Genomic DNA, 24,940 nt, shown 5'->3' with positions numbered 1-24,940 from the left:
AACTAGCCTATCTCTGGCCAAGTCTTTATTTATCCTTCTTTTTCTCAAATCCATCCTTATCACTTCCGCCAATGTTTTCCTTGGCCCAATACCCTGCTACCTCAACTGTTCTACATCTACTCCCCAACAACTCATCTCCTTTCTTTCACTGCCGTCATCATCATATTCAGTTTAATGCACATTCTACATGATGGCATGTGTTGGACAGCTTTTAGAAATTGACTATCTCTGTCCTGGTCTTTATTTAATCCTCTCTCTCTCTCTCTTTCAAGCCCATCTTTATTACTTCCTCCCATATTTTCCTTGGCTTTCCCCTGCCAACAGACGTTACTTCAGTTGTTCTACATATACTATTTCAATAACTCACATCTATTCTTTTATTGTGACCATACCATCAAAATCTCCTGTTCTGCACACATCTCCCTAAGCTGTCCAGGTTTGATATTCCTCTGGGCTCATCAGATATAATCCTATTTTTAAGACTTGCATTACACATCCATATATCATTCTTATATCATTTCTCTTCATGCAACACATGTCCTCAACCCTTACTGGCCAGATTTTATTTCTATACATTTTTTGTTTTCTTTTTTACTTGGGAGTTCATCGCTTATTAAGGCCCGGAGGTCACGCTTCGATAAGTGTTAAGAGTTAGGTAGATTGTAAGACAACAGGATCAGTTATCGTGGAAATTGAGTAAGACTAAATTTTCCATAAAAAATTACTTTTAACTATAAGTTTCTACTCTAAAATGGTAGATAATTATGTCCTCTGTATTCACAATTTTCAAGGTGTTCAGATCTAGAGGAAATGCAGTTTCGCCCAATTTTCCGTAAAAATTACTTTTAACTATAATTTTCTACTCAAAAATCTTTTGTCATTTTTGGATATATTACTCTTTTCGACATTACAATTAAGTATAAGGCTAAAATGGTAGTCGCCATTAAAGTGGCGAAAAGGGAGATAATTATGTCCCCTGTATTCACAATTTTCAAGATGTTCAGATCTAGAGGAAATGCAGTTTCGCCCAATTTTCCGTAAAAAATTACTTTTAACTAGAAATAATTTTCTACTCAAAACATTTGTCATTTTTGGATGCATTACTATTTTCGACATTACAATTAAGTCAGTACAGTCGTTTTTGCTTAAAACTACATATTTTGAAAAAAAAAAAAAAAAATCGATCTGTCGACTTTATCTTAACAAGCACCAAAAAGTCTTGAGTAGTTTTGACCTTTTTGTATCTTCAGAGACAAATTTCTCAATTGTATTTTGAGTGTAACCCGCAGTTTGACAATGAAAATACGATCGTGAATTATATTTTAAAGAATAATCTGAAGAAAATTAAAGAAAATATGGAAACTGAATTTTGGATATTTTTAACCCGGTATAAATAAATAAATATTATAAATATTTTTTATTTTTACCTACATGCTTATACAATCTTCAAACGGAATCCTTTATTTAATCCATGGGGGTAGTTTGTTCTTGTTCCATATTAAAAACAATAAGTACGCAATAATAAGTTTTAGGATAGAGGTAAAAATTATTTTTAACAAAAATCAACAAAACCAAAAAGTCGGTACTTCTTAAGATAGAGTCGACAATTCGTTTTTTTTTTGTGAAATGTCCAACCTGCAAAGGGTGTTCATTCCTAAAGCCGTTCTTAACATGGGGAGGTTGGGGGTGTTTTCTTATTTTCAATCTGATAAATAAATATATATAAATGATTTTTTTTATTTTATTTTTACGTACAGACATGTTTTGGTCCTGGGTATGACCTTAAACTATATCCAATGGTGAGGCCTCAGTTTGCGGGCTTTGGGGAGTATGGAGCGACCCTTTAATTGCCATTGCTCTCAGGTCCACTCTGACTCTGAGTGGTAGTACCTGTTAGGGTCCTAACTATGGGTTAAATAGAAACCGATTTAAAAAAAACAAATATACTCTATTAAAAAATTGTTCTTCAAAATTCGGCATTAAATAACCTGAAAAGGGTTGATATGCCGTAAAACAAAAACAAACAGACATGTTTCATGCTTATGCAATCTTCAGTGTAGGAAATGATAATTACTGCTGTTCAAACCCTCTCACAAAATTACCTTAGACTCTGCAACCTGTTATTCAACCCCTTAGCCACCATGTTTAAACTTATTCATTTTTTACTTTTTTAACTTGAGGTAGGGAAGGAGTTAATCACTTATCAAGACCTGGAGGCCACTCAAGGATAAGAGTTAGGTATTAGATAGATGGTGAAAGAACATGATCAGCTATGGTAGAACTTGGGTAGGACTAAATTATTTAAAAGGACGGTGCAACAGGAACTTATATTAGTTTTGTAAAATAACCAAGCCCCTAAGAGAAGAGAAAGACCTCCCAAGAAATGTGAGAAATGACGACACGGCCAGAAGAGATGCCGAAAGAGAAGACCACGGCACACAACATTGGGGGGAGTGGGGGGGGGTTGACGACCGTTATTGAGCAGGGTGACACGTGGATATTACAAGTGGGTCTATACATAGATTTTATTACTAAATCTTTAAAAGAGGAGTAGCCTAAAAATCCATTCCTTTTCCAGACCTCATGTTCACCAGTCGAATACTCCATTCGATAATAAAGTTGCTGCCAATTGGAATTAGCGAAATAGGTTTTTATCACGCTGCAGGTGAAGCCATCAAAATCAAATAACATCGGCCGAAACTTAAGGTCATACATTTTTTTAAATCACGACCACAGCTATGAAAATGACCCATTCCTTCCAACACTTGAGATAATTATCTATAGTTTGTCGCGTTTCGCTCATTAAGAGAATAGCAGGAATTTTGCTTTTGCTAATAGTGAGGCAGATTGCCCCCCCCTTACCATATACACACACATAAAACGTGCGAGCGTGTGATGGTGGCGGTGGGGTTTCAATCGGGGGAGGGGGGTCATTTCATAACGATATCGTACATTCATTTTGTATACGATTGGTTTGTCGATTTGTTCTGTAGGTGTGCATTTTGTAAACAAAATTCTGAAACGATACTTGATGATGTTTGTCCGTCACTTGTAAGAATTTATTCACATTAAACTTGAAGACGACCCTGTTATAATGTTATATAAGGGTTTCATTAAAAGAGAGAGTCTTAGAGAGAGATGCTTAGAAGGAGTCTTATTACAGTGAGGGATGTTGCAAGACTCCGAGAGAGAGAGAGAGAGAGAGAGAGAGAGAGAGAGAGAGAGAGAGAGAGAAGTTGTTTATAAGAGACTTAGATAGATTGTTCATGTTAGGAGAGATTCTTATATATTAAAATGTTCATTCCTTGTTGTGTAGAATGGAAGAAGAAGAAAGCTCTTTGAGTGAGGACATAGTGTTCAGACAGTTCGGACATGATGATGTTGAGACGTGTATGTAAAGACATATAACACAAATATATAATACAATTCCACTTTACCTTTCTGTAAGAATCATAAGACACAAGACGAGTTTTACAAAAAACACTTGATGGTTTATTTCGTCACACGGCCGTGTTCCATCACCAAGAATTCAAAGTCTCACATTTTTTTCTTGAAGTGACGTCTCGCTCCCTAGACGCCTGACTGTCTCTCTTCGAGTTTTCTCACTGACTGTCTAACTCTAACTGAAGTTTTTCTCTATTCCTAGAACTTTCTATTTTCCGTGACGTCATACACATGTTAAAACATGTGCCTTCTTTCACGTGTCCTGGACATACGTGTCCAAAACTTTTCCTATTTCTCAGTAACCTATTTATCCAATATGTTAAAAACATTATCTTATAAGCTGCATTCTTTCAATTTAAAATTTCATAACAAACTTGATAGTTAACATTCTTTCCTTGAAATATTTTATTTATATTGTAAACAAATGTTTGTTTTACATTTTTAAATTCTCACACGTAATCTATTTCTAAACTAGATTACAAGATTCGAATTCCGTCTATTGCTATTTCATTTTCGTTTTAAACTAAATTCTCCATTTTTATACTTACATGAAAAGGGGACAGCCCTTATCATGTAACAATAACAAAAGCCCCTAAGAAAAGAGAGAGAGCTCCTAAGAAATGATTTGACCACTCAAAATTTGATTCCTACACTTGTAAAAATTAATATTGCCTCTTTAAAGAAAGGCAAATATTGGACGCCATTTTCTCCCCCCCCCCCGCAACGTCTTTCCCACAGAAGAGATATTGCAAGCCTGTTTCTGCTTTATCATTATTTTCATGGCAAGTGCTAATCTGAGCGGCAATAAATGATCCTCTTTTGTCCGACTTTCACAAAAACACTCGTCTATCTGAAACCGCTATCAATAATTTACCCCACTCTCTATCTGTGCCTAAATCTAAACGTAGATTCCATGAACAAAGCTTCTTTCTTAGAACTGCCCACCTGTGGAACTGTCTTCCGTTTTCCTGCTTTCCAGCTGATTACAATATGGTCGTCTTCAAGTCCAATGTAAACAAGTTCTTGACGAGCCGTCCCTTTAAGTAATCGAATTTACTAAATTTCAACTGCAAACGATTACTATGATATTGTCCCATTGACTACTGTACCCTAATCATCGAGTGGCCTCTGGGCCTTGATAAGTGGTGAATCCTTTGTTAAAAAAAAAAAAATAATATATACACATACTTAACTTTATATAAATAGATGTGCGCATGTGCTCAAGATAGCATCTGTATGGGTTACCTCCTCCCTTGACGGTGATTAACAATACGGACTGACAATTTGAGTGTATCACGTTTGAAACCTGCTCGTTCCAGAGAAACATTTTCAATTAGGGATGTTGGCAACCTTCAGGTGATCTCTTTCCCGTAAACATCCGATGTTTTTTCTCGAAAGTGTTATACGTAGAAAGATATCGGGGAAACCAGTGCCAACAATAGAATCATCAGAGTCATATGAAATGAATGAATGATCTCCTCCTCATCCTCTGTTGCATTAATGTAATAGAAAGGTCAAATTCCTTTCGAGATAAAAATGGACAAGGGTATGCGTGAAAACTGAAGACGTAGCAGACTTGATGCAAGAATAGCAACCGTGTCGGGTTTCCAGTTCTAAAAATAGATTCCAACAAACAGAGAAACCACTGACATCCTCGACTGATAAGAAATATCGTACGGTTGTCAGGTTGTCCGGAAGCGTTACTTTATGCTGCTGATGTCGTTCTTGCCCGTGAAAATAACGGAGAACCTTGTTATGTTAAAATCGAGGACGAATGTTATGAAAAGGTCGAAGAGCGAATGTTACCAAAACCAGTAGTGTTGGGAAGTTCCAAGAAAGAAGAAGGGGTACTCCTTGGGCGTTGAGTTCCATGGCGGCCAGCATATTTATTTAATAGTCACTCTCTTAGAAAAAGCTAACGCATGCGCACGTAACAATTTTTTTTTTTTTTTTTTAATTTATTTACTTACATTGATTTAGTAACTAAACCATTTATTGATAATGTCTCACTTGTACAAACATTTTTAATTTATTTATTTGCTTGCGCTGGCTTAACTCTTTTCATGAATATTAAAAAGAAAAGTAACTAAACCATTTATTGATAATTTCTCACTTTTACAAGCATTTTTAATTTACATGCACGGATAACTTTTTGGTAAATATTTACATTTAGGTCCACTTCCACAATTTTCTTTAAAATGACGACTTTTATTGATTTTCAAACTGACCCAGACCCACCCCACTTTTTTTTTTATTAGTATTTGCGGGTCGGTATGCTGACAACGAATATCAATTAAATTTGGCAAAATTTTTCACCCCCCCCTCCCCGGAAAAAAATGGTGTTTATTCCGAAAGGCATACTTTACTCCTAAGGGAGCGACTATTAAATAAATTTGCTGGCCGCCATGGAACTCAACGCCCAAGAAGTACCGAAGGAGGTTTCACTGCTTTGTTTGTGTTAAATTTTTTATTCATATTATTTGGATTCTTCAGACTACTGTACTCATCTTAAGTGTTTTTTTCGCAATGTTTTGGTCGATGTAACCTTCGACCTTCTTCATGTGTATCTTGTCGTACTAAGGAATCTGCACAGAATTTTGAACACAATCTGTTTTACAAATATTTTAATGAAATCTGCTCTGATGAACTCATTACACTTGTGTCCCCTCGATGTACATATCCCCGACAAACACATTTAGCAACCAAATCACACCCTTTCACTATTGAGGTCCCTAAATGCGAGAAAGCTCTCTACTAATAGTTTTTTCCTTCGATTAGCTAGACATTTTGAAACCAAATCGTCAATAACAGCAGTTTAGTCATGTCCGGACGGGTATTATCACTTTTGGATCAGAGTGGAACTAAGGAATAACCTCATATTTCCCCAAAAATCTCAAATTGGGACTCCATCGCTGGACGCACCAATAAGACGGCAACTTGTGTTCAATGTTCGACATCTCGTTTCTAATTACTAATTCTAATGTTTACTTTAACTACAACAGAACACTGACCAATAAAATTTGTTTTTTTAAAGGTTTTCGGGATCGTTGACAACGAATCTGATATTCAAATCCGTCGCAACCCACTGAACTCTCGCACTATTTTGTGCCAACTCCATCGCCATCGTTTATCTATTCTTACATGATGATGCGTTCGCGCATGGACGCGCGTAGTAAGGTAGGGCGATGGAGGGGCAGGGGGGAGCCCCCCCCCCCCAATGTAAACAGAATTTTTGTGAAAAATTAAACAGTTCTTCTGCTCGGTGTATGTCGGCGCGTTACTTACGGAAAAACGGTAAATTAAACTGCAGAAGCACCTGTTAAATATTGTACAAGTTTTATAATGGACCCTCCCCCTCCAAAAACCTATAAAAATCCAAATTTTATTGGTCGGTGTTCTGTTGTAGTTAAAGTAAACATTTACCTTTATATTAGCGATAAGTGTTAAATAGTCAGAAAGAAAAAAGATTGATAATCTGTAACTCATAGAAACCGACGTAAAAAAATCAGCTTTTCTTGTGACGCAAAATTTGTATAACTTAGTCAAAGCTACACGTCGGGTGTGGGTCAGGTTTGCGTGTAGAAAGAGCAAATTGGTGCACCTGAACAATCACCCTCCGCCTTACAATTTTTTTTTTTTCGTTTTAGTTTTTTTTTTTTTAACTATTTCTATTTTTCTATTATATTATTATCGATTGAACACTAAGCTACCAGATTAAAAAAAAATTGAAAAACATGAGGGGAGGGTGTTTTGCAACAATTCTGTACTTTCACCTAACAATTTAAGAAAAAAGATATCGTAAAAGTCGAATTTAACTTGAAAATACTATTTTAAAACTAGCGCGGTTCGTTAAATGCGAATGCACCTTTAAAAAACATCGTAAATAAATTTTTTTAAATAATAATGACGGAGGGGGGGGACGACCCAACTTTTCTCCAGGTGAAAAGTCACAAAATAATAATAATAATAATAATAATAAAAAAGAAAATAAGGGTATGTTTTACTATCCAGTCTTTCGAAAAAGTGGCCAAAAACTAAATATATAACAAATAACTGTTACCAAAGGCAAGATAAGTTACTCTTCTACCCAATTAGCTAGATTTTCAGTGTTTTTACTAAAATGTAAAATGTTTAATCGGCTTGAAAAACATGCAAGTTAAAGGATACGCGACCACAAGAAAAAGTGGCGACAATATTGTATTTGTTACGCGGCCATTTTTCTTGTCTTTTTTGCGATCGCGTACCCTTTAAACTTGCTTGTTTTTCGAGCCAAATAAACATTTTACATTAAGTAAAAATGGTAAATTTTTACGACGTGCCCCAGCGATTATAAACACCCCAACTTCCCCATGTTAAGAACGGTTTTTGGAATAAACACTCCCAACCTCGGAAGCAGTTTTTAACATGGAGAGGTTGGGGTGATTATTCTGAAAGCCGTTCTTAACATGGGGTGGTTGGGGGTGTTTATACTAAGCTGGGACAGGTCGTAAAAAATACGGTAAAAATATTAAAAAAACCTACCCAGTTATGTAGAAGAGTAACTGATCTTGCCTTTGGTAACATTTATTTATTATATATTTGATTTTTTAACCACTTTTTCGAAGGACTGTGGACAGTAAAACATAGTTGATGATAATAATAATAATAATAATAATAATAATAATAATAATAAATAATAATAATGGCGGGAGGGATGGGGTGGGGTGAAGGAGCCAACGTCAAAACAAGGCTGTAAATCGGTTCTAAAAATAGGGGTTCGATTTACTATAACATTATGTGAAACTGAACCCCATTCCAAATATTTAAAGATTGATTTTTCTTCATTTTTTTTTTTTTTTTTTTTTTTTTTTTTAATAATCTGGTAGTTTGGTGTCCAATCGATAAGAATCCACAGAAATAGTTGAAAAAAAGATAAAAAGGGAAAAAAATTGTAAAGGCGGGTGCACCAATGCACTATTATTCACCAATAATCACTGATAGAAAGACCAAGAGAAAAGACAAGTATTATTAATACTTTAACTATTAAAAGAAAAGATTTAACAAAAAAAAAAAAAGATAAAAACATGGATCAAGAGAAGGGAAGGGGGATTACAAAGAAAAGTCACCTGGCGAGTGGCGAGTAGGAAAGGAGTCATTGAGTGCAATGTTATATTTGATTAAGCATCTTCCTCATTCTCAAAAAAAAAAAAAAAAAAAAGAAAAAGAAAGTGATTCTAAAAGTTGGAAAGCAAGTAAAATCCCCACCCGGGTTTGTATTACTGTACACAGAAATTCGAAAAAGTTGTCAAAAAACAAATATATAACAAATAAATCTTATCAAAGGCAAGATAAGTTACTTTTCTACCAAACTGAATATATTTTTTGTGTTTTTATTCAATGTAACATGTTTATTTAGCTCGAAAAACATGCAGTGTTTACTGATGTATTCGAAAATTCAAAATGGCGCCCGACTCTCTCTTTAACACCGTAAGTTTGGGAAAAGGTGTTATAAATAATAAACTAGACAACATACCATAAAAAAAAAAAACACCGAATATATGTCAACTTATGTCATGGTAACATATATTGAGCGAATTTCTAACAGTATTTTGTCTAGTTTATTATTTATAACACCTTATCCCGAACTTATCGTGTTAAAGAGAGAGTCATTTTGAATTTTCCAATACATCGGTAAACACCGTATGCTTTTCGAGCTGAATAAACATGTTACATTGAATAAAAACACGAAAATTATATCCAGTTTGGTAGAAAAGTAACTTATTTTGCCTTTGATAACATTTATTTGTTATATATTTGTTTTTTGACAACTTTTTCGAATCTATGTGTACAGTAATAAAAACCCAAATTTATATAGAAAAGTGATCCTCACTTTTTGAAAAAGTAATTTCTTTGGTAATTTTTTTGCGATGTGCCCCAGAGTATTATAAACACCCCAACCTCCCCATGTTAAGAACGGCTTTCGGAATAAACACCTCTCCAACCTCGAAAGCCGTTCTTAACATGAGGTTGAGGGGGTATTTCGAAAGCTATTCTTAACATGGGAGTTTATTCCGAAAGCCGTTCTTAACATGGGGTAGTTGGAGGTGTTTATACTATGTTGGGGCAGGTTGTAAAAAAAAACAAAAAAAAACTATTAAAAGGTTTTTTTGTTTTCCACACGTGCTAATCTAGACTTACACCAATTCTTCTGTTAATAATTACCGATAACTCCGCCCCGCCCCACCCCAAATAAAAAATAGAATAATCCGAAAAGCGCAAAGTTCAAGCCAAAATAATAATAATAATAATAATAATAATAATAATAATAATAATAATAATAATAAACAAGGCCACATACGCCAAACATTTTTTTTTTACCTTTTCGGAATAATAAAAGCTCCCTCGGACGAACTGCGTACAACATCGAAGCCGATCCTGCTGCTCCCCCCCCCCACCTTTAGTAGACAATAAAGACTTGTTGAAACACTTAAAGCCCCCCCCCCATCCTCCTCTTCTCTCACGGTCGAGAGATGTGACACAAGGGTAGGAAAATTAGGATTAAACGGCTAGCTCCTTAGGGGAAGAGCATTACGACCAAAAAAAAAAAATGCCTTGGTAGTCCCGCCTGCATTCCTCGGTAGGGGCGCTCTAGGCGATTAGCAATAAACAGTGATGGATGCAGAAGAAAAGACTACACGACGCCTGCAGCAAACAGTGTCAGATAAAAAGTATTTTATTTTTCTAAAAAAAAAAACAAAGTCAATAAATTTGTCTAACTTTATGAAATATTTACTGAATTATTATTATTTTTTTTTTGGAAAAATAAAATACTTTTATGATATTTAAAACAAATTCAAAACAATGAGAAATTTTATTTATTATTTTATGCAAGCAAAAAATATATAATGCGATTTTTTTTTATCTGACACTGCTGCCGATTTCAACATGCCTATTCTGCATCTACCTAAACTAACCCCCTTTTCAAAGGGAGAAGACACAGCCTAGGAGGAGGGACCACGTAGAATTGTACAAAACTGGTAACATACCACAGTCGATAAGGAAAAAGCCATTTCAAAAATTCCCTTAGTTAAGAATTGATTTTTAAATAACTTGGTTCGTAGCCCGGGCTTGTCTATTGCAAAACAAACCCAACTTTGAAACCCTTTCGAAACACAAGGAGGAGGATGTGTAGGTTGTTAACTATTCTGGACCTACACGGATTTATTTCTATTTTAAAGCTTTTAAACGGTTATTTTTCGAAAGTAATATCTGCTTAAATTAAAGTTTATACGAGTCAAATGTTATTTTTAAAAAAATAATGGTAATTTTTTTTGTTTTAATGGCGCTTCTATTGTAGCATTGGAAGGTGTGTGCACAGAAGTCGTTGGCATAAAAAGATGAATTCAGGCAACAAATGCTGACAGCTTACCGTTTGGAAAGGAAGAACGAGAAAGACTCGTGGAGAGTTGAAGCCGAAAACGGTCGGTTCGAAACTGAATTGCGTGGGCGTGGGAAGAAAACAGCAGCATCCATCATTATCATCATTGTGAACATCAATACAAGAGACGGAGGGGGAGGGGCTACAAAACACTGGACAATTTACTGCCAAAAATAACTCCCTGATTTATCCGCAGGTTTTTTTTTATGGTAAATTCGTAGATTAAAACCCTAAGCAAAATCTAGCCACTTCCTCCCCCACACATAACAAAAAAATGATTTAAAAATATATATAAATAAATAAAACAACAATGTAAAAATTTAGAATTGGGATCCAGAATCGCCCCTATATTAAAAAAAAAAAAAAAAAAAAAGTATGATGTAGTAAAAAGTACATCATAAAGTTTTTTTTACATACATTTTTTGTCCGTAGCCGTGATGAAACGAAATATAATATTGGTATTTTTTTACGAGAGTGCCCAGCGTAGTATAAACACCCCATCCTTCCCATGTTAAGAACGGCTTACGAGGTTGGGGGTGTTTATTTCGAAAGCCGTTCTAAACATGGGGAGGTTAGGTTGGGTATTATAAGCATTATACTACGCTGCGTAAGGGGCGTGAAAAATATCATAATTCTCAAAACTGACGAAGATCAATCAAATAATTTTATTTTAAAGAAAACATTTTAAAGCAATTAATGGGAATTCGTAGGCATTACAACATAAATCTCGTTTGAATTATTGTCGAGTCATTTCCGCTCCCCTTCTTTTTTTTTTTTTTAAGATCGTTTTCAAAATGGCAAACCGATGTTTTTTAAGATCGTTTTCAAAATGGCAAACCGATGTCAGTTTTACCCATAAAATTTGATTTTCTTATAAAATAAAACTACTTTATCTATTGATGTGATTTTTGGAATGTGATATTTTCGTTTCGTCATTTTTCTTTATTATTGTTCTTTTTAATATGGGTGAATTCTGGAGAAGGACACGGTTCAGTTTCGTATTTCACGTATTGGTGCTTGTTAAGATAAGAGTCGACAGATCGATTTTTAATGTGTGGATTTAAACAACAGTACTTCCTTAATTGTCATGTCGAAAATAGTGATATATCCAAAAATTAGGAAAATTCATAGAGCAGAAAATTCATTATAGTTAAAAGTATTTTTTAACAAAAAAATTGGGGGAAATAGCATTTTCCTAGTTGTGAACACCTTGAAAATTGCGAATACTGGGGGTCATACTTTCGCCACTTTAATGGCCGATGTTTTGTTTTAGCCGATAGCGATAGACATTTTTTTTTTTTACTAAAAAAGACAATAGCGATGAATTTTCGTAATTTTTGGATATAATACTATTTTCGACATGACAAGTAAGTACTGTTGTTTTTACTTAAAACCACATGTTTTAAAAAAAAATCGGTCTGTCGATCGATCTTAGCAAACACCCACGTATTAAATGAAAAATGCCCCCCCCCCGCCATTTCCAAGCCATTCTAAATTCGATTGTTTTGGGGATGTTTTGTTGTTTTTAATATTTGTCTTATAGTTTGTGATGTGGTTTGTATGATTGGAATTCCTAGTTTGTTTAGTGTGTTGCAAATGATTGTATTATTGGTGTGTGTAGGTAAAGAAGATTTCTGCTTATGAGAGAAATGTCTGGTGCTTATGATTTTTGTTTTATTTATTCTAGGAAATATTTGTGCGGCTTTTTTCTTAGCATTTGATATTAAATAAGTGAGATATTGCAAGTTTTTCAAAGTATTTGTGAGGTATTTGAATTCTTCGCCCAGCAAAACATCTCCAAAACAAACCAGTCTCCAATGCAGGCATATACACTGTTCCTTGCCAAAATTGCGACCATATATACGTTGGTGAAACCGAATGCAGATTAGAGAAAAGGGTTAATAAACATAAACGAGATATAAAGAAATAGCAATTCGCTGAACGCATTATTCTTTCATTCATTGCAGCATAATCAGACTTCAAACAAGCAAAAATAGTTAAACTTATTTCAAATAAACTGCGAGGGAGACTTCTTGAATCAGCACTTATTGCAAATTTAAGCACAATTGAACAACGTGGAGGTTTCTATAATGTGTCGCCATTAATAAGTAAACTTCTATTAGAAGAACATAATTAATTTTAGACACAGGTTAGCTCTCTCACACTATAGAAAACACCTCCTATTATAATTAATACATATACCTCCTAAAATAATTAACACCTCCTATACTAATTTAATGCATATAATACAATATATTGCATAACAAAAATACATTCATTTCATTTCAGTTACACATCCATATTTGAATTATAACGGACATATTTGTTCCAAAATGAACATGGATAGCATCATATCTTTTTAAATGTATTAATGGCTATATATATATATATATATATATATATATATATATATATATATATATATATATATATATATATATATATTTACCGTTTTATCTGCTTAGTTACCCATGTTTCGATTACCGAATCGTATCAACGATCCGATAATTTCATCAGACTTTACTGTAAGAAATTCTGCAGAAATAAGCAAACTTTTTATTGGACGGTTTCTCCACCCAGGGATTTATTTTAACCAATCAAATTGCATGTTATAACTAACAGCCGAGAATGTTCTTGGCGCCAATATTCCCTTTTTTTAGACCAGAATCCAAAAAAAAAAAAAAAAGACGGAGAGTTGAACACACGTGGATTTCTCACCCGAATCGAGGCAGCGAAAATTACTTTGTTGCTTCGAGACGTTTTAAATGCCTAAACATGAAGCGGAACTTTATTATTGCAATTACCAATGCCCTTAAGTAGGGCGAATTTATATTTGCACGCTTGTGCTACAATTTAATGTCTGGCAGGACGAAATTAAAGTCTACGATTTGATCTGCCTCGTCCGCCATTTGGACTGACCTGAAGGACTCCTCGTGTATGCCCTGCTAGCAGTATCCATCTTGGAAGTCACCTCAACATCTCCAACCTGCACACCACTTTGTCAGCGGAAATTCTACCCAGCCTTTATCGAAGACAAACTATTATTCCCTTCAGCGTCATTACCAACCCATAGCTGACGATGACGCATCTTTTACAACGTGGACCTTTTTTTTTTACTTTAATAAAATTTACGTTGAAGTCTTAAGGTGAGCTTGTAATTTCTGTTTGGTTTTCTTCCATTTTGTCAGGGGCAAAAACATTGTGAGAGAAAATCTCCCATTACAGAAATAATTATTATGACGAGGAATATATATAAAATAGAAATAGTATATATATATATATATATATATATATATATATATATATATATATATATATATATATATATATATATATATATATATATATATAGTTATCCACTTACTGTGCTGTTTCGTTGTATGTATCACTGCTCACCAGTGCAGCAAGACCAGCGCCTTTCACTCGCCAGGGATTGAACCTATATATATATATATATATACTCAGTGGCGTATCTAGGGTATGGCAGGCATGGCCCGTGCCATGGGCGCCACTCTGACATGGGCGAAAAAATTGCTTGACAAAAATTAAAATTAGTAGTTAGGTATATCTAAGGTATAAATTATTAAGAAGGGGCGCACATTCAAACTTTGCCATGGGCGCCATTTTACATAGGTACGCCACTACGCCACTGCATATAATTATTGCTTTGTAATTTTATTTTTTTAATTTCAGCGATTCGATTTTCATTTTGTGTGGTCTTTTTTCGGTTTATTGTAACTATGAACGGGTTTTACCTAGCCATGGGGGATGATTTATGTAAGCACCACATTTTTCTATTTTATTAATTGATTTTTTTTATCTTTTTGTCCTCGTGGTAATCAAAAGAGAACAAATTCTGGTTATCTTTAAGCTTCCACTTCACTTCCGGTCGCTTCTTTGTTTTATTGAATTATGTTTTTTTTTTACATTAAATTGTTTTGTTAGATGAGAGTACACAAAAAAAAACTACACAATAGGTAAATTCAGTTCCTCTCTCTCCATGTTAAGAAGGGGGTTTCTAGAAAAAAAAAAAAAATATGAGAACAGGCAATCGGAAGTGAAGTGGAAACATGAATTGTAAAGATAACCCAAATGTTTTATTGGTATTTTTTTAGATTAGGTCCACCTCCACAATTTTCTTTTAAATGACGACTTTTAAAAGTTTTCTACTATGCTGAATACGAAAATCGCATTGAAACTTTGCAGAAATAAGCAGTTATCGAGATATAAATAGCTGTTTTATGCATTGTATTTTTTGGCGGCCATCGTTTTTACGCATGTGCGCGCGCCATAAACAAATCTACGCGCGTAACAAAGATGGCCGTCAAAGAATACAATGCATAATACAACTTTTTATATCTCGATAACTAATTATTTCTGCAAAATTTCAAGGCGATTTTCAGCATGGCTGAAAACCTTTAAAAGTCGTCATTTAAAAGAAAATTGTGGAGGTGGACCTAATCTGAAAATTTACCGTTTTATTTAAAAACAAATAATAAAAATCAATGAAATTTGCTTTATTTTAAAAAAATAAATAATAATAATAATAAGAAGAAGAAGAAGAAGAAGGAGAGTAGTAGTAGTAGTAGTAGTAGTAGTTCACGTGTTGTTTTACTATTATTACTACCATTACACACAACCCGTCGATATTATTGCTACTACTTGTTATTCTCAGCCACAGGTGGATTAAGTTGTGCGGGGAGGGGGGGGGGACAAATAAATAGTTGCACTAACAAATACTCAGTTTTATTTCACTATATTCCCCTTCCCCCATCACTTGTGACTGATGGCGAGGGAAAAGGCGAGTAGTAGTAGTAGTATTAAATAACCTACCTTATATAACTATTGCTACTACTATTACGTGTAAATGTGAAAGAAATGGAGAAATTTTGTGGAATTCTCGTGGGAACAGTATGTGTCGATGGAAAAAGGAAGGAGTAGAAAGAAGAAGTGAGAGGGGGAAATGAGGTAGAAAAGAAGAAAATACGCGTAAACGACAGAGAGAGAGGGGGCAAAGGGGCAAAAGACAGATGGTAAATAGGTGGAAGGAGGAAGGAAATACGTTAAGATGAGGGGGGGGGAAGAAGGAAATATGTGTGCTGGGGAAGAGGAGAAAGAAAAAGTAGCGAGAGGAGGGATAGAAAGTAGTGAGAGTGGTAGGAGAAACAAAACTACATAAAGAGGGAGGAAGAAGACCCGTAGATACATGCCGAGAGGAAGAAGGGGAGACAAAGTGGTTAATCGAGAAACCGATGTGCAGGAGGGGAGGGGGTAGAAAAGAAAGAGAAAGAAAAACGAGGAGGAACCGAAGGAGGAGGGGATAATAAATGTGTGCGAAGAAGAGAGAAATCGAGAGAGAGAGAGAGAGAGACACGAGGAACGGTGGGAGGCATTTCTGTATTTTTAAGCTCTGCCTTTTCTTTTCTTTTCTTTTTTATTTTTAAATAAATGAAAACGCAGGCGTATTTCTATTGTTGTTTCTCGTTATTTTCTTTTCTTTCTTTTTTTAAATATGGATCGATTCCTTATTAAAAAAAGGGTACTGTACAGTTTAATCAAGAAATTAAAAAATCAAAATATTGAAAAAAGAAAAAAGTTACATTGTACGTACCCGTTATAGAATGAAGTTCTCCGTAAAAATGTGGATCAAGTAGGGTTTTTTTTTTCTTTTTTTACAGGGGAAAATCAAATTTATCTGAGATCGATCGTATCCCGCCATTTTGCCCATTTCGCACACGAGGAAGGGGGGGGGGTCTCTCTAAACGAAAACGTGATTAAAAAAGGGCAGAGAAACTGTAAATTAAGTGGAAAAAAACCCTAAAATATTTATCTAGGTATTTTTTCTGCCCACGTTTCAAATTAATCTCGTCAAATTTTGACAAACTTTAAGCGCACCCCCTCCTCAAAAACAAGATGGCGGGATACGATTGAGCTCAGTAAAATTTGATTTTCCTCTGTAATATATATATATGTTGAATATGAAAACTAGTGGCTACACATATGCAAATATGTTTCAGTGACCACCCTGCTAGGGAAAATCACATCATCAGGCCAAGAATATCTCCCTTATTCTTGGCCTGATGATGTGATTTTTCCCTAGCAGGGTGGTCACTGAAACATATTTGCATATGTGTAGCCACTAGTTTTCATATTCAACATATTCATATTGCTCTGTCTAAACATTGAACACTTTTTGGTAGACACATTGTGTTTTTTTTTTTAAATAACTAAACAATACTATATATATATATATATATATATATATATATATATATATATATATATATATATATATATATATATATTTATATATAAAGGAGATTAGAACAATAGTCTAAAGAGCAGAGTGTATTTTAATGTAATAGTAAAATTTAATTAAAATACAGGGAAAGAAAAAGTGCTCGTTGTAATTTAGATATATAATAAGCTCGATAGGTAAATATCCTAGAGCTAATTTAATATTCAGTAATGTGATTGATCATTTAAAATTCAAATTAGAATTAAATTAAAAATCCGTTTCACAAGAAGAAACAACAACAAAATCAATATTGACTTTGTTGTTGTTCCTTCTTGTGAAACGGATTTTTAATTTAATTCTAATTTGAATTTTAAATTATCAATCACATTACTGAATTATATATATATATATATATATATATATATATATATATATATATATATATATAAACTTTTTTTAATATGTTCATTTTTTGATGTCTTGATTAAACTGTACAACTAATATAAAAAATAGTGTCGAGTATTAAGGCGATTTCTTATTTTTAATAATTACGAAATTAAATTCACCAGAATGGATTTTGTTTTCTTTGTTTAACAAGCCATCCATTGTTATTTTCGTTCCCAGTTGAAAAAAAAGGTCAATAACCTCGTGAGCCTTCGAAATTTGAAAGGAATTTTGGGTCCTTTAAACTGTCGATTAGAAACCTATTAAAATTGGCTTCAAAATTCTTAGTTTAAAATAAATGATTGAAATGCAAGAAAAAAAAAAGTTAAACAACTTTTATACAATTTTTTATTAAAATTTTTTTCTTTTAAGTTTAAAATGAAAACGTTTTGTTTTTCTTGAATTTTTTCTCTAGGTACCTCCAACGCGCGCCACAGTTTTACCCTCTCCCCTGTATGTAACACGATGTAACTGTAATTTAATTTAATATTATCATCCTAACTTGTTTACCATTTAAAAGAAAAAGCTTTAAATAAACTGCTAGTATATTTTTAAAAAAATTTAATGCATACAGAAATAATGAAAATGCGAGACTAAAATCGTATATATATTATCGAGGCTTTGAAACAACGTTCCTATGTAGTGACGTTTTTGAAGCCGTAGACATACCCATGTTTTAAAAATCTAACAAAAAATCAAATAATCCTCATATTTTCCTGAAACTTTCGATATTTTTTTCATTATTAAATAAACTTACATAATAAAAGTAGGCTCCGTTAAAGTTATTAGAGGAAATATTTTTAGGTGTTCTATACCCACTCCATATTTCATGTAACGAAAACTAAACAAAATAAATGTAGGTCCATAAAAATTTAAACATTTTTTAAAGCTGAAATGATCAAATAACTAAAAAATAGTTATATATATATATATATTATTATTATTATTATTATTATTATTATTATTATTATTATTATTATTATTATTATTATTATTATTATTATGTAAAAAAAAAACACTTTTTCTTGATAATTTAAAAAAAAATTTCTTGGTAATATAATTATTTGAATTACGACAAAAAAAAAATGAAAACAGAATTCTAAAAAAATAATTATTTCTAAAAAGCTTTAAATGATATTAATTTAAAATATTAAACGATAACAGATTTCCAATAATAAAAAAATATTCATAAAATAGAATATATGACTCTTGAGATAATAAAAATTGCAAAAGCAAAATCGACTAAAAAAAATTCGCTCCGATTTGATTGCATAAAATGATAGAGGGTGTTAATCAATTTTTGCGCCTTTTTTCCAAAAAAGCACGGAGGCCTGTAAGCAACATAATCTTTTAGAGACATAAGTGTCAACAGAAGACATTAAAGTTATTTTTCTCGTCTGTGTAGTTCGTTAATAAAAACTATTTGTTTTACAAAAGGTAAGTCTTATATTGTTTGTTTTTTACCCATTTTTGTAATTGCAAATTTTATGGAAATTGACCCAGACTATAGTAAACACACGAATTAATGACGTTGCTATTAATGTGTACAATGGTGACGTTTTAGAGAACGGTTTGGAGATGCCGATTGTTCTACATAAGTAAAAATAAAATTTGTTCAAATTATTTTTACTTTTACTTTCTTTTACTTATAGCTGCTGCTGCTATTATTATTATTATTATTATTATTAGTAGTAGTAGTAGTAGTAGTAGTAGTAGTAGTAGTAGTAGTAGTAGTTTCATTAGCATTTTTCGACTTGTCAGCTTTGCTTTGCTTTGTTCCATTTCACTTGATCTTGGTTTTTGATCTACGAAATTTCAGGTGACATCCATGTCGATTTTTTTACTCATTCAATGTTTACACATTTTAATCATGCACTCATCGAGTTTCAATGGGTAAAATAAATGACCTTTTTTTTATACGAAATAACTTCTCATGAAATAATGTTTCAAATAAGAAACATTTTTAATATCTTATTTTTCTCATATCACCCGCAAACCTTATTTAGTGACATTTCCTGATTGTGTTGGACGCATCTAACTTAACATACATCCACTAATAACGCATGTTAATTTGAAACGCAGCGTGACAGACGGACAGCGGCTCACGTTAGAGATGCGCAGACGAACCCAAACCTGAAATGGATTGGCATAAATGGAACGAGCAAATAATTGTTTAATAAAAACCACCAGAAATGATTTTTAATATCCGATGTAGCGATTGCCGAACACCGGAAGTTTTCTTCAACTTCAAAAGAATATGGTCGCCATTTTGACTAACGGCCAAATTGGATCAGAAACTTCTTGGTCAGACAATTTACGTCTTGAGAATACTTTGTTGCTAATCAGATTAAGCTCTCTGACGGCTTCCTGACTAAAAAAAAAAATGTACTAAATATTGATGTTTTTTTTTTCATTTCTCTTTCTTTTTTTTTTTCTTTTTTTACAAAGGACTCACCATTTATCAAAGTTCTAATGCCACTCGGGATTCCTGATTGGTTGACATTATAACTTCTGCCGGAAGACAGGGATTGCGCTTTTGACAGAAATTTTGACTCCGAGTTTTTTTGTATTTTTTTTTTTTTCCACAAAAGAGTCACCACTTATCAAGGCCCGGAGGCCACTCGAGGATAAGGGTTATTGAGTGTACAGTAGTCAATGGAATAATTTCTTGGTAATTGTTAGCAGTGGAAATTTGTTAAATTGTATTATTTAAGTGGACGGTTCATCAAGAATTTGTTTACGTTGGACTTGAAGACAGCTAAATTGTAGTCAGCTGGAAAACAGACACGCGGAATTAATTGCTAACAAGTTTTTGGACCGAATAAAACTCATTTATAGGTCCTTTCTTTTGAACTAAATTATAGTTCTCTTTAATCGTCTAATCGACAATGGGATTGACGCCGAAATATGAACTCTCAAGAGTTAGGAGTTATACACCTTTAAAAAAATATCATTATGCCAGTTAATAGAAATTGAACAATTGATTAATTATCAAACTATTTATGCATGCTTCTTTTTCTCGAACTAACATGTCTACAGACGACAGAACTATCCGGCCTGTATTGCCAGCTAAATTAACCCACTTTGATTCCGCAATGACGAAACCAGAATGGAGAATATATCCAGCAGGTAAGAATACATCCATATTTATTATTACAGAGTCAATTCTCTATTGAATATTATATTGTACCCAATATATAGTAGTTATTTCAAAAGTTAAAAAAAAAAAAAAATGACTTCGGTGCCATCACTAGAATTGAAACCAAAACACTTAGTGCCCCAGCCGCATTCCCTACCAATGTAGCTACCGAGATATAGGTTAGAAAGATTCAAAGAAATGAATTTAATTTGGGCATGCGCAGAAAGATATATAAATACGACATGTTGAAATGAACATTTTGCACTTCAACATGCAGACATATTTCTGCATGCGTTATTCATCCATCCAAACAAAGAGTTTACTTGTTAGAAACCATCCTTGCTGTATGATTACTATTTTTTTTTTGTTAATTTCAGTGTTATTATGTGACCAGTAGTTTGAGAGTTTATCGGTTAAATATTTACACACAGACACATGTACAGCTACTGTTATATTTAAATAGACTAGATGTTATTAGCAAACACTCCAACTCTGTCTCTGCATTTTGTTTTAATTTTCTTATCACTTTGTTTTTTCCTGGAGATAGAGCATTCTACAGGATGCCAAACATTCTCCCATTAGCTTAGTTACTCCAACCGAGAGATCTTTTTAAGATTCTAACCGTCCCTTTAAGTGCTATTTTTTGTATTTCTTTTGCACTTGGTTCACTGGGTATATTCGCCAGATAGTTTTTGAATTTCTTTTTCATTAGCCCGGTTGCTCCTATTATAATGACTGGTATGATTGATACCGTCTTAAGATTCGAGTTTCTTTTTATGTCGTACATAAGTCCAAGGCCAGCATCATTAGGGACGCTTACTTGTGGCGAGATAGATGGCGGTAAAAGACCACAACATAAACCAAGAAAAAGGTTTAAGGATTGTCTGAAAAACAGCTTAAAAATATTTATAATGGATATGCATAACTGGGAAGTCCAAGCGAAAGATCGATCACTGTGGAGAGAAACCATCAGAGAAAGTTTGTAAGATTTTTGAAGAACGGCGTATAGATCTTGCTGTCTTAAAACGGATTTTAAGAAAGCAAGACGAAAATATAAAGTTAGAGAAATTACAACAGGAACTGAAGTGCACTGTATGTGGCAGATAGCTTTTGTCAAAAGCTGGTTTTGTAAATCATCTGAAATCAAACAAAGGTAGGAACGACAGTCACATGAGGGGACATTTACAGCACACCCGGCAACACTAAGTTGTCATATTTGTCGTCTAATCTGCAAATCTACAAGTGTCTTGACGCGACATTCGAGGATTCACAATATGACCATGCGAACACTTTAGTAAAGTTTCTATATGGCATATGTGTACGTTCGTGTAGGACTAAAGCTGGATTAAAATGTCACCTACGTGCATACAGCTACACGACATTCAACGGAAGACATGGCAAAACGTAGATTCCATGAACAAAGCTTCTTTCTTAGAACTGCACGCCTGTGGAACTCTCTTCCGTTTCCCTGTTTCCCACCTGACTACAACTTGGATGTCTTCAAGTCCAACATAAACAAATTCTTGATGAACCGCCGTCTTCAAGTCCAACATAATTCCTGATAAACCGACCCCTTAAGAAATCTAATTTATCAACTCTCCATCACTAACGATTACTATGACATTATCCTATTGATTACTAAACCCTTATCCTCGAGTGGCCTCCGGGCCTTGATAAGTGGTGACTCCTATGTAAAAAAAAAACTGTCAAGAAAAAGCAATCATCATGTATGTATGTATCCCTTTCTCTCTCTCTCTCTCTCTCTCTCTCTCTCTCTCTCTCTCTCTCTCTCTCTCTCTCTCTCTCTCTCTCTCTCTCTCAAGGGGCGTTTATGTTTCAGTATTTGTCAAAGGAATTATTAATTAATGACGGTTAAATAGGTTCTTTCCGTCATCTTAACATCCTCTCAGTCCCAGACCTCCATCCCTCCCCTCCCTACGTCATATCCCTGTTGTCTAATTACTGTCGTTGTTTCCAAGGATACGTGACAGTTGTTCGACTCTAGAGGGCCGCATGGGCGATGATGGGCGGGGAGTGAACTGACTAACATCTAGGGTCACCACCACCGTCACTGTTCAACAGGGACACGCCCCCTCCCCCCTACAGTTTAGATTGTCAAGTGTTAAGCTTGAAAACAGCTGGCAAAGAAAGGATTTGTAAATACCCGACGTTGCTCGGCAATCTTTCATTTTTATTTCGTTTTTCTCCTTTTTTCGATCGTATTCAGCTTCTGATATTAAACTTCGTCCGTAATATAGCTTCCGGTGAGAGTTTCAGTTTTCCAAATTTATTAATTTATTAGGTGAAAATACAGAATTCCCTTTTCCATCGCTAAAATAGGACATTACCAATATGACATTTATATTTGCGGTAAACAAGTAGTTTTCCGATTTGTTTTAAATTCACAACAAATAATTGTTACCAAAGGCAAGAAATAATTTATTAAAGAAGAGAGAGAGAGAGAGAGAGAGAGAGAGAGAGAGAGAGAGAGAGAGAGAGAGAGAGAGATATGGGTAAGAAAGTTCCTTCCGTAACCCCTCTTTTTAGACGGGAATATTCACCAGTCACGCGAGAGAATCGCTATTTTTTTCTCGATGATGGCCACAAAGTGGGTGTTAAATTTAGTAGAACATTATAATTGAAAACTGATCCCTGACGATAAGAGATTTTTTTTTTTTTTCAAAAATTTTGTATTTAAATCTGAAAGGTTTGTAATTAATGATGTTAACCGGAGAAAAGTTTAAAAAAGTGAAAATTGTGGAATTTAAAGATAGGAGGAGAGAGAGGCAATTTTGTAGACGTCCGCCAACTTTTATCGTTTAAATAATTGGAATTTGTTCGTTTTATTAAAAAATAAATTTAAAAAAATAAGGATGGAAAGACATTTTTTCTATCAGTAATAAGCCTTGGAAGATTGTCGACGTAAAAAACACAAAAATCATCAAAAGATAAGCGTTTTATTATTTATAGTCGCCATTTTGAAAACATTCACTCACAAATGCAACTGTTTCATTCGCAACGTAAATCTTCCATGTAATTATTAGTCGATATAATTCAAGCTGTTTATTGTTTATAATTGGAAACACAGATTTGAACGACAGATGGCCGTTCGATTGAGTGTCGTCAGTTGGGGTTGCGCTTCAGCATCTGTTGCACTGAATCGTCAAATGGTTTTGATTTTTTTTCTGAACAAAGTAAAAATGAACCGATTAGAAAAAAAAAAGGTTGAAAATATTTTTTTCACTCAGCAAATAGCTTTGGAAATCTGTCGGTGTAAAAAATTAAAAAGAAAAATTTAAAAAAAAAAGTCGCCAAATAATAAGCGTTTTGTTATTTTTTAGTCGCGACTTTTTAAAAAAATCACTCTCAAATGCGACTGTTTCACTCGCAACGTAAAGCCCTGAATAAAAGGTGATAAACATACATAATTAGTTCTATCTAGAAGGATACAACGTGGCGATTCGATAGATTCGACAAATGGCTTCAGTTTCAAAATCTTGCATAGCTTTTTTAACTTCAACAAGATGTAAGTAAACAAAATCGGTTGGTTGGTTGGTTGGTTGGTTGGTTGGTTGTTTTTGTTTTACGGCATATCAACCCTTTTCAGGTTATTCAATGCCGAATCCAGTGATTTAAATGAAAATTTTTTTTGATAGAATGTATTTGTATTTTTCAAGTCGGTTTCTATTTAACCCATAGTTGGGACCCTAACAGGTACTACCACTTCGTGTCAGAGTGGACCTGGGAGCAATGGCAATTAAGAGGTGGCTCAACACTCCTCAAAGCCCGCAAGGTGGGGCCTCATAATCGGATATAGTTTGCAGTTAAATCCAGGACCAAACAAGTTCGAAGATAACATTGTAAAAATAATAACCAAGATGAGAATAATGAATGAAACTAATTCAAATGTATCGTAGTACGCTTTTACGCAAACAACACGTTGTACATCTCAGTCGCAAAGTTGATAAAGAAAAGAACTTCAACTCGCTTTTTCTTTGTAAAAACGACATTCATTAAACTCATTCTTACGGTCGAGACGTTACCCAAGTGATCTCAAACGTTCTTTCAGTCCGTGCTCCATGTCTCTCTAACGAGATCTTGAACGTTATCCACGTCACTCCCGTAATCGTCTTCTTTCTCCCTTTTATAGTCTTTTTTCTTTACCGATGACGTAATATCACATGTGTTTGCATATAGGCATCCACACTATACTGCACAAATGGATTAGCATATGTAAGCCACATGTATGTCTGTATAT

At 34.0% G+C, this 24,940-nt stretch overlaps 1 protein-coding gene and 1 long non-coding RNA gene across 5 annotated transcripts in view; one reads left to right on the top strand and one right to left on the bottom strand.

The window, feature by feature from the left end:
• LOC145254682 (monocyte to macrophage differentiation factor 2-like) overlaps nt 1–24,940 on the bottom strand; it is a 172,600-nt gene that overhangs the window by 52,345 nt on the left and 95,315 nt on the right. The window contains exon 1 of one of the 4 annotated variants that reach the window (XM_080113330.1): nt 10,853–11,069. The exons of the other annotated variants lie outside the window; for them this stretch is intronic. Coding sequence (XP_079969456.1) covers nt 10,853–10,977 — 125 coding nt within the window. The 5' untranslated portion in view covers nt 10,978–11,069. Of the gene's footprint in view, nt 1–10,852; nt 11,070–24,940 lie in introns of those variants that run through there. 4 annotated transcript variants of the gene reach the window in all.
• Nucleotides 13,553–24,940, top strand: part of LOC145254683 (uncharacterized) — a 63,750-nt gene continuing 52,362 nt past the window's right edge. The window contains exons 1-2 of the long non-coding RNA XR_013863792.1: nt 13,553–14,007; nt 20,583–20,672. This is a non-coding gene — a long non-coding RNA (uncharacterized LOC145254683). The remainder of the gene's footprint in view (nt 14,008–20,582; nt 20,673–24,940) is intronic.

Source organism: Euprymna scolopes, chromosome 30 (genome assembly GCF_053919585.1).
Source record: "Euprymna scolopes isolate OS-2025 chromosome 30, ASM5391958v1, whole genome shotgun sequence".
Lineage (NCBI taxonomy): Eukaryota > Metazoa > Mollusca > Cephalopoda > Sepiida > Sepiolidae > Euprymna > Euprymna scolopes.
Note: the sequence above shows the minus strand (reverse complement) of the source record. Positions and strands in the feature narration are given on the sequence as shown.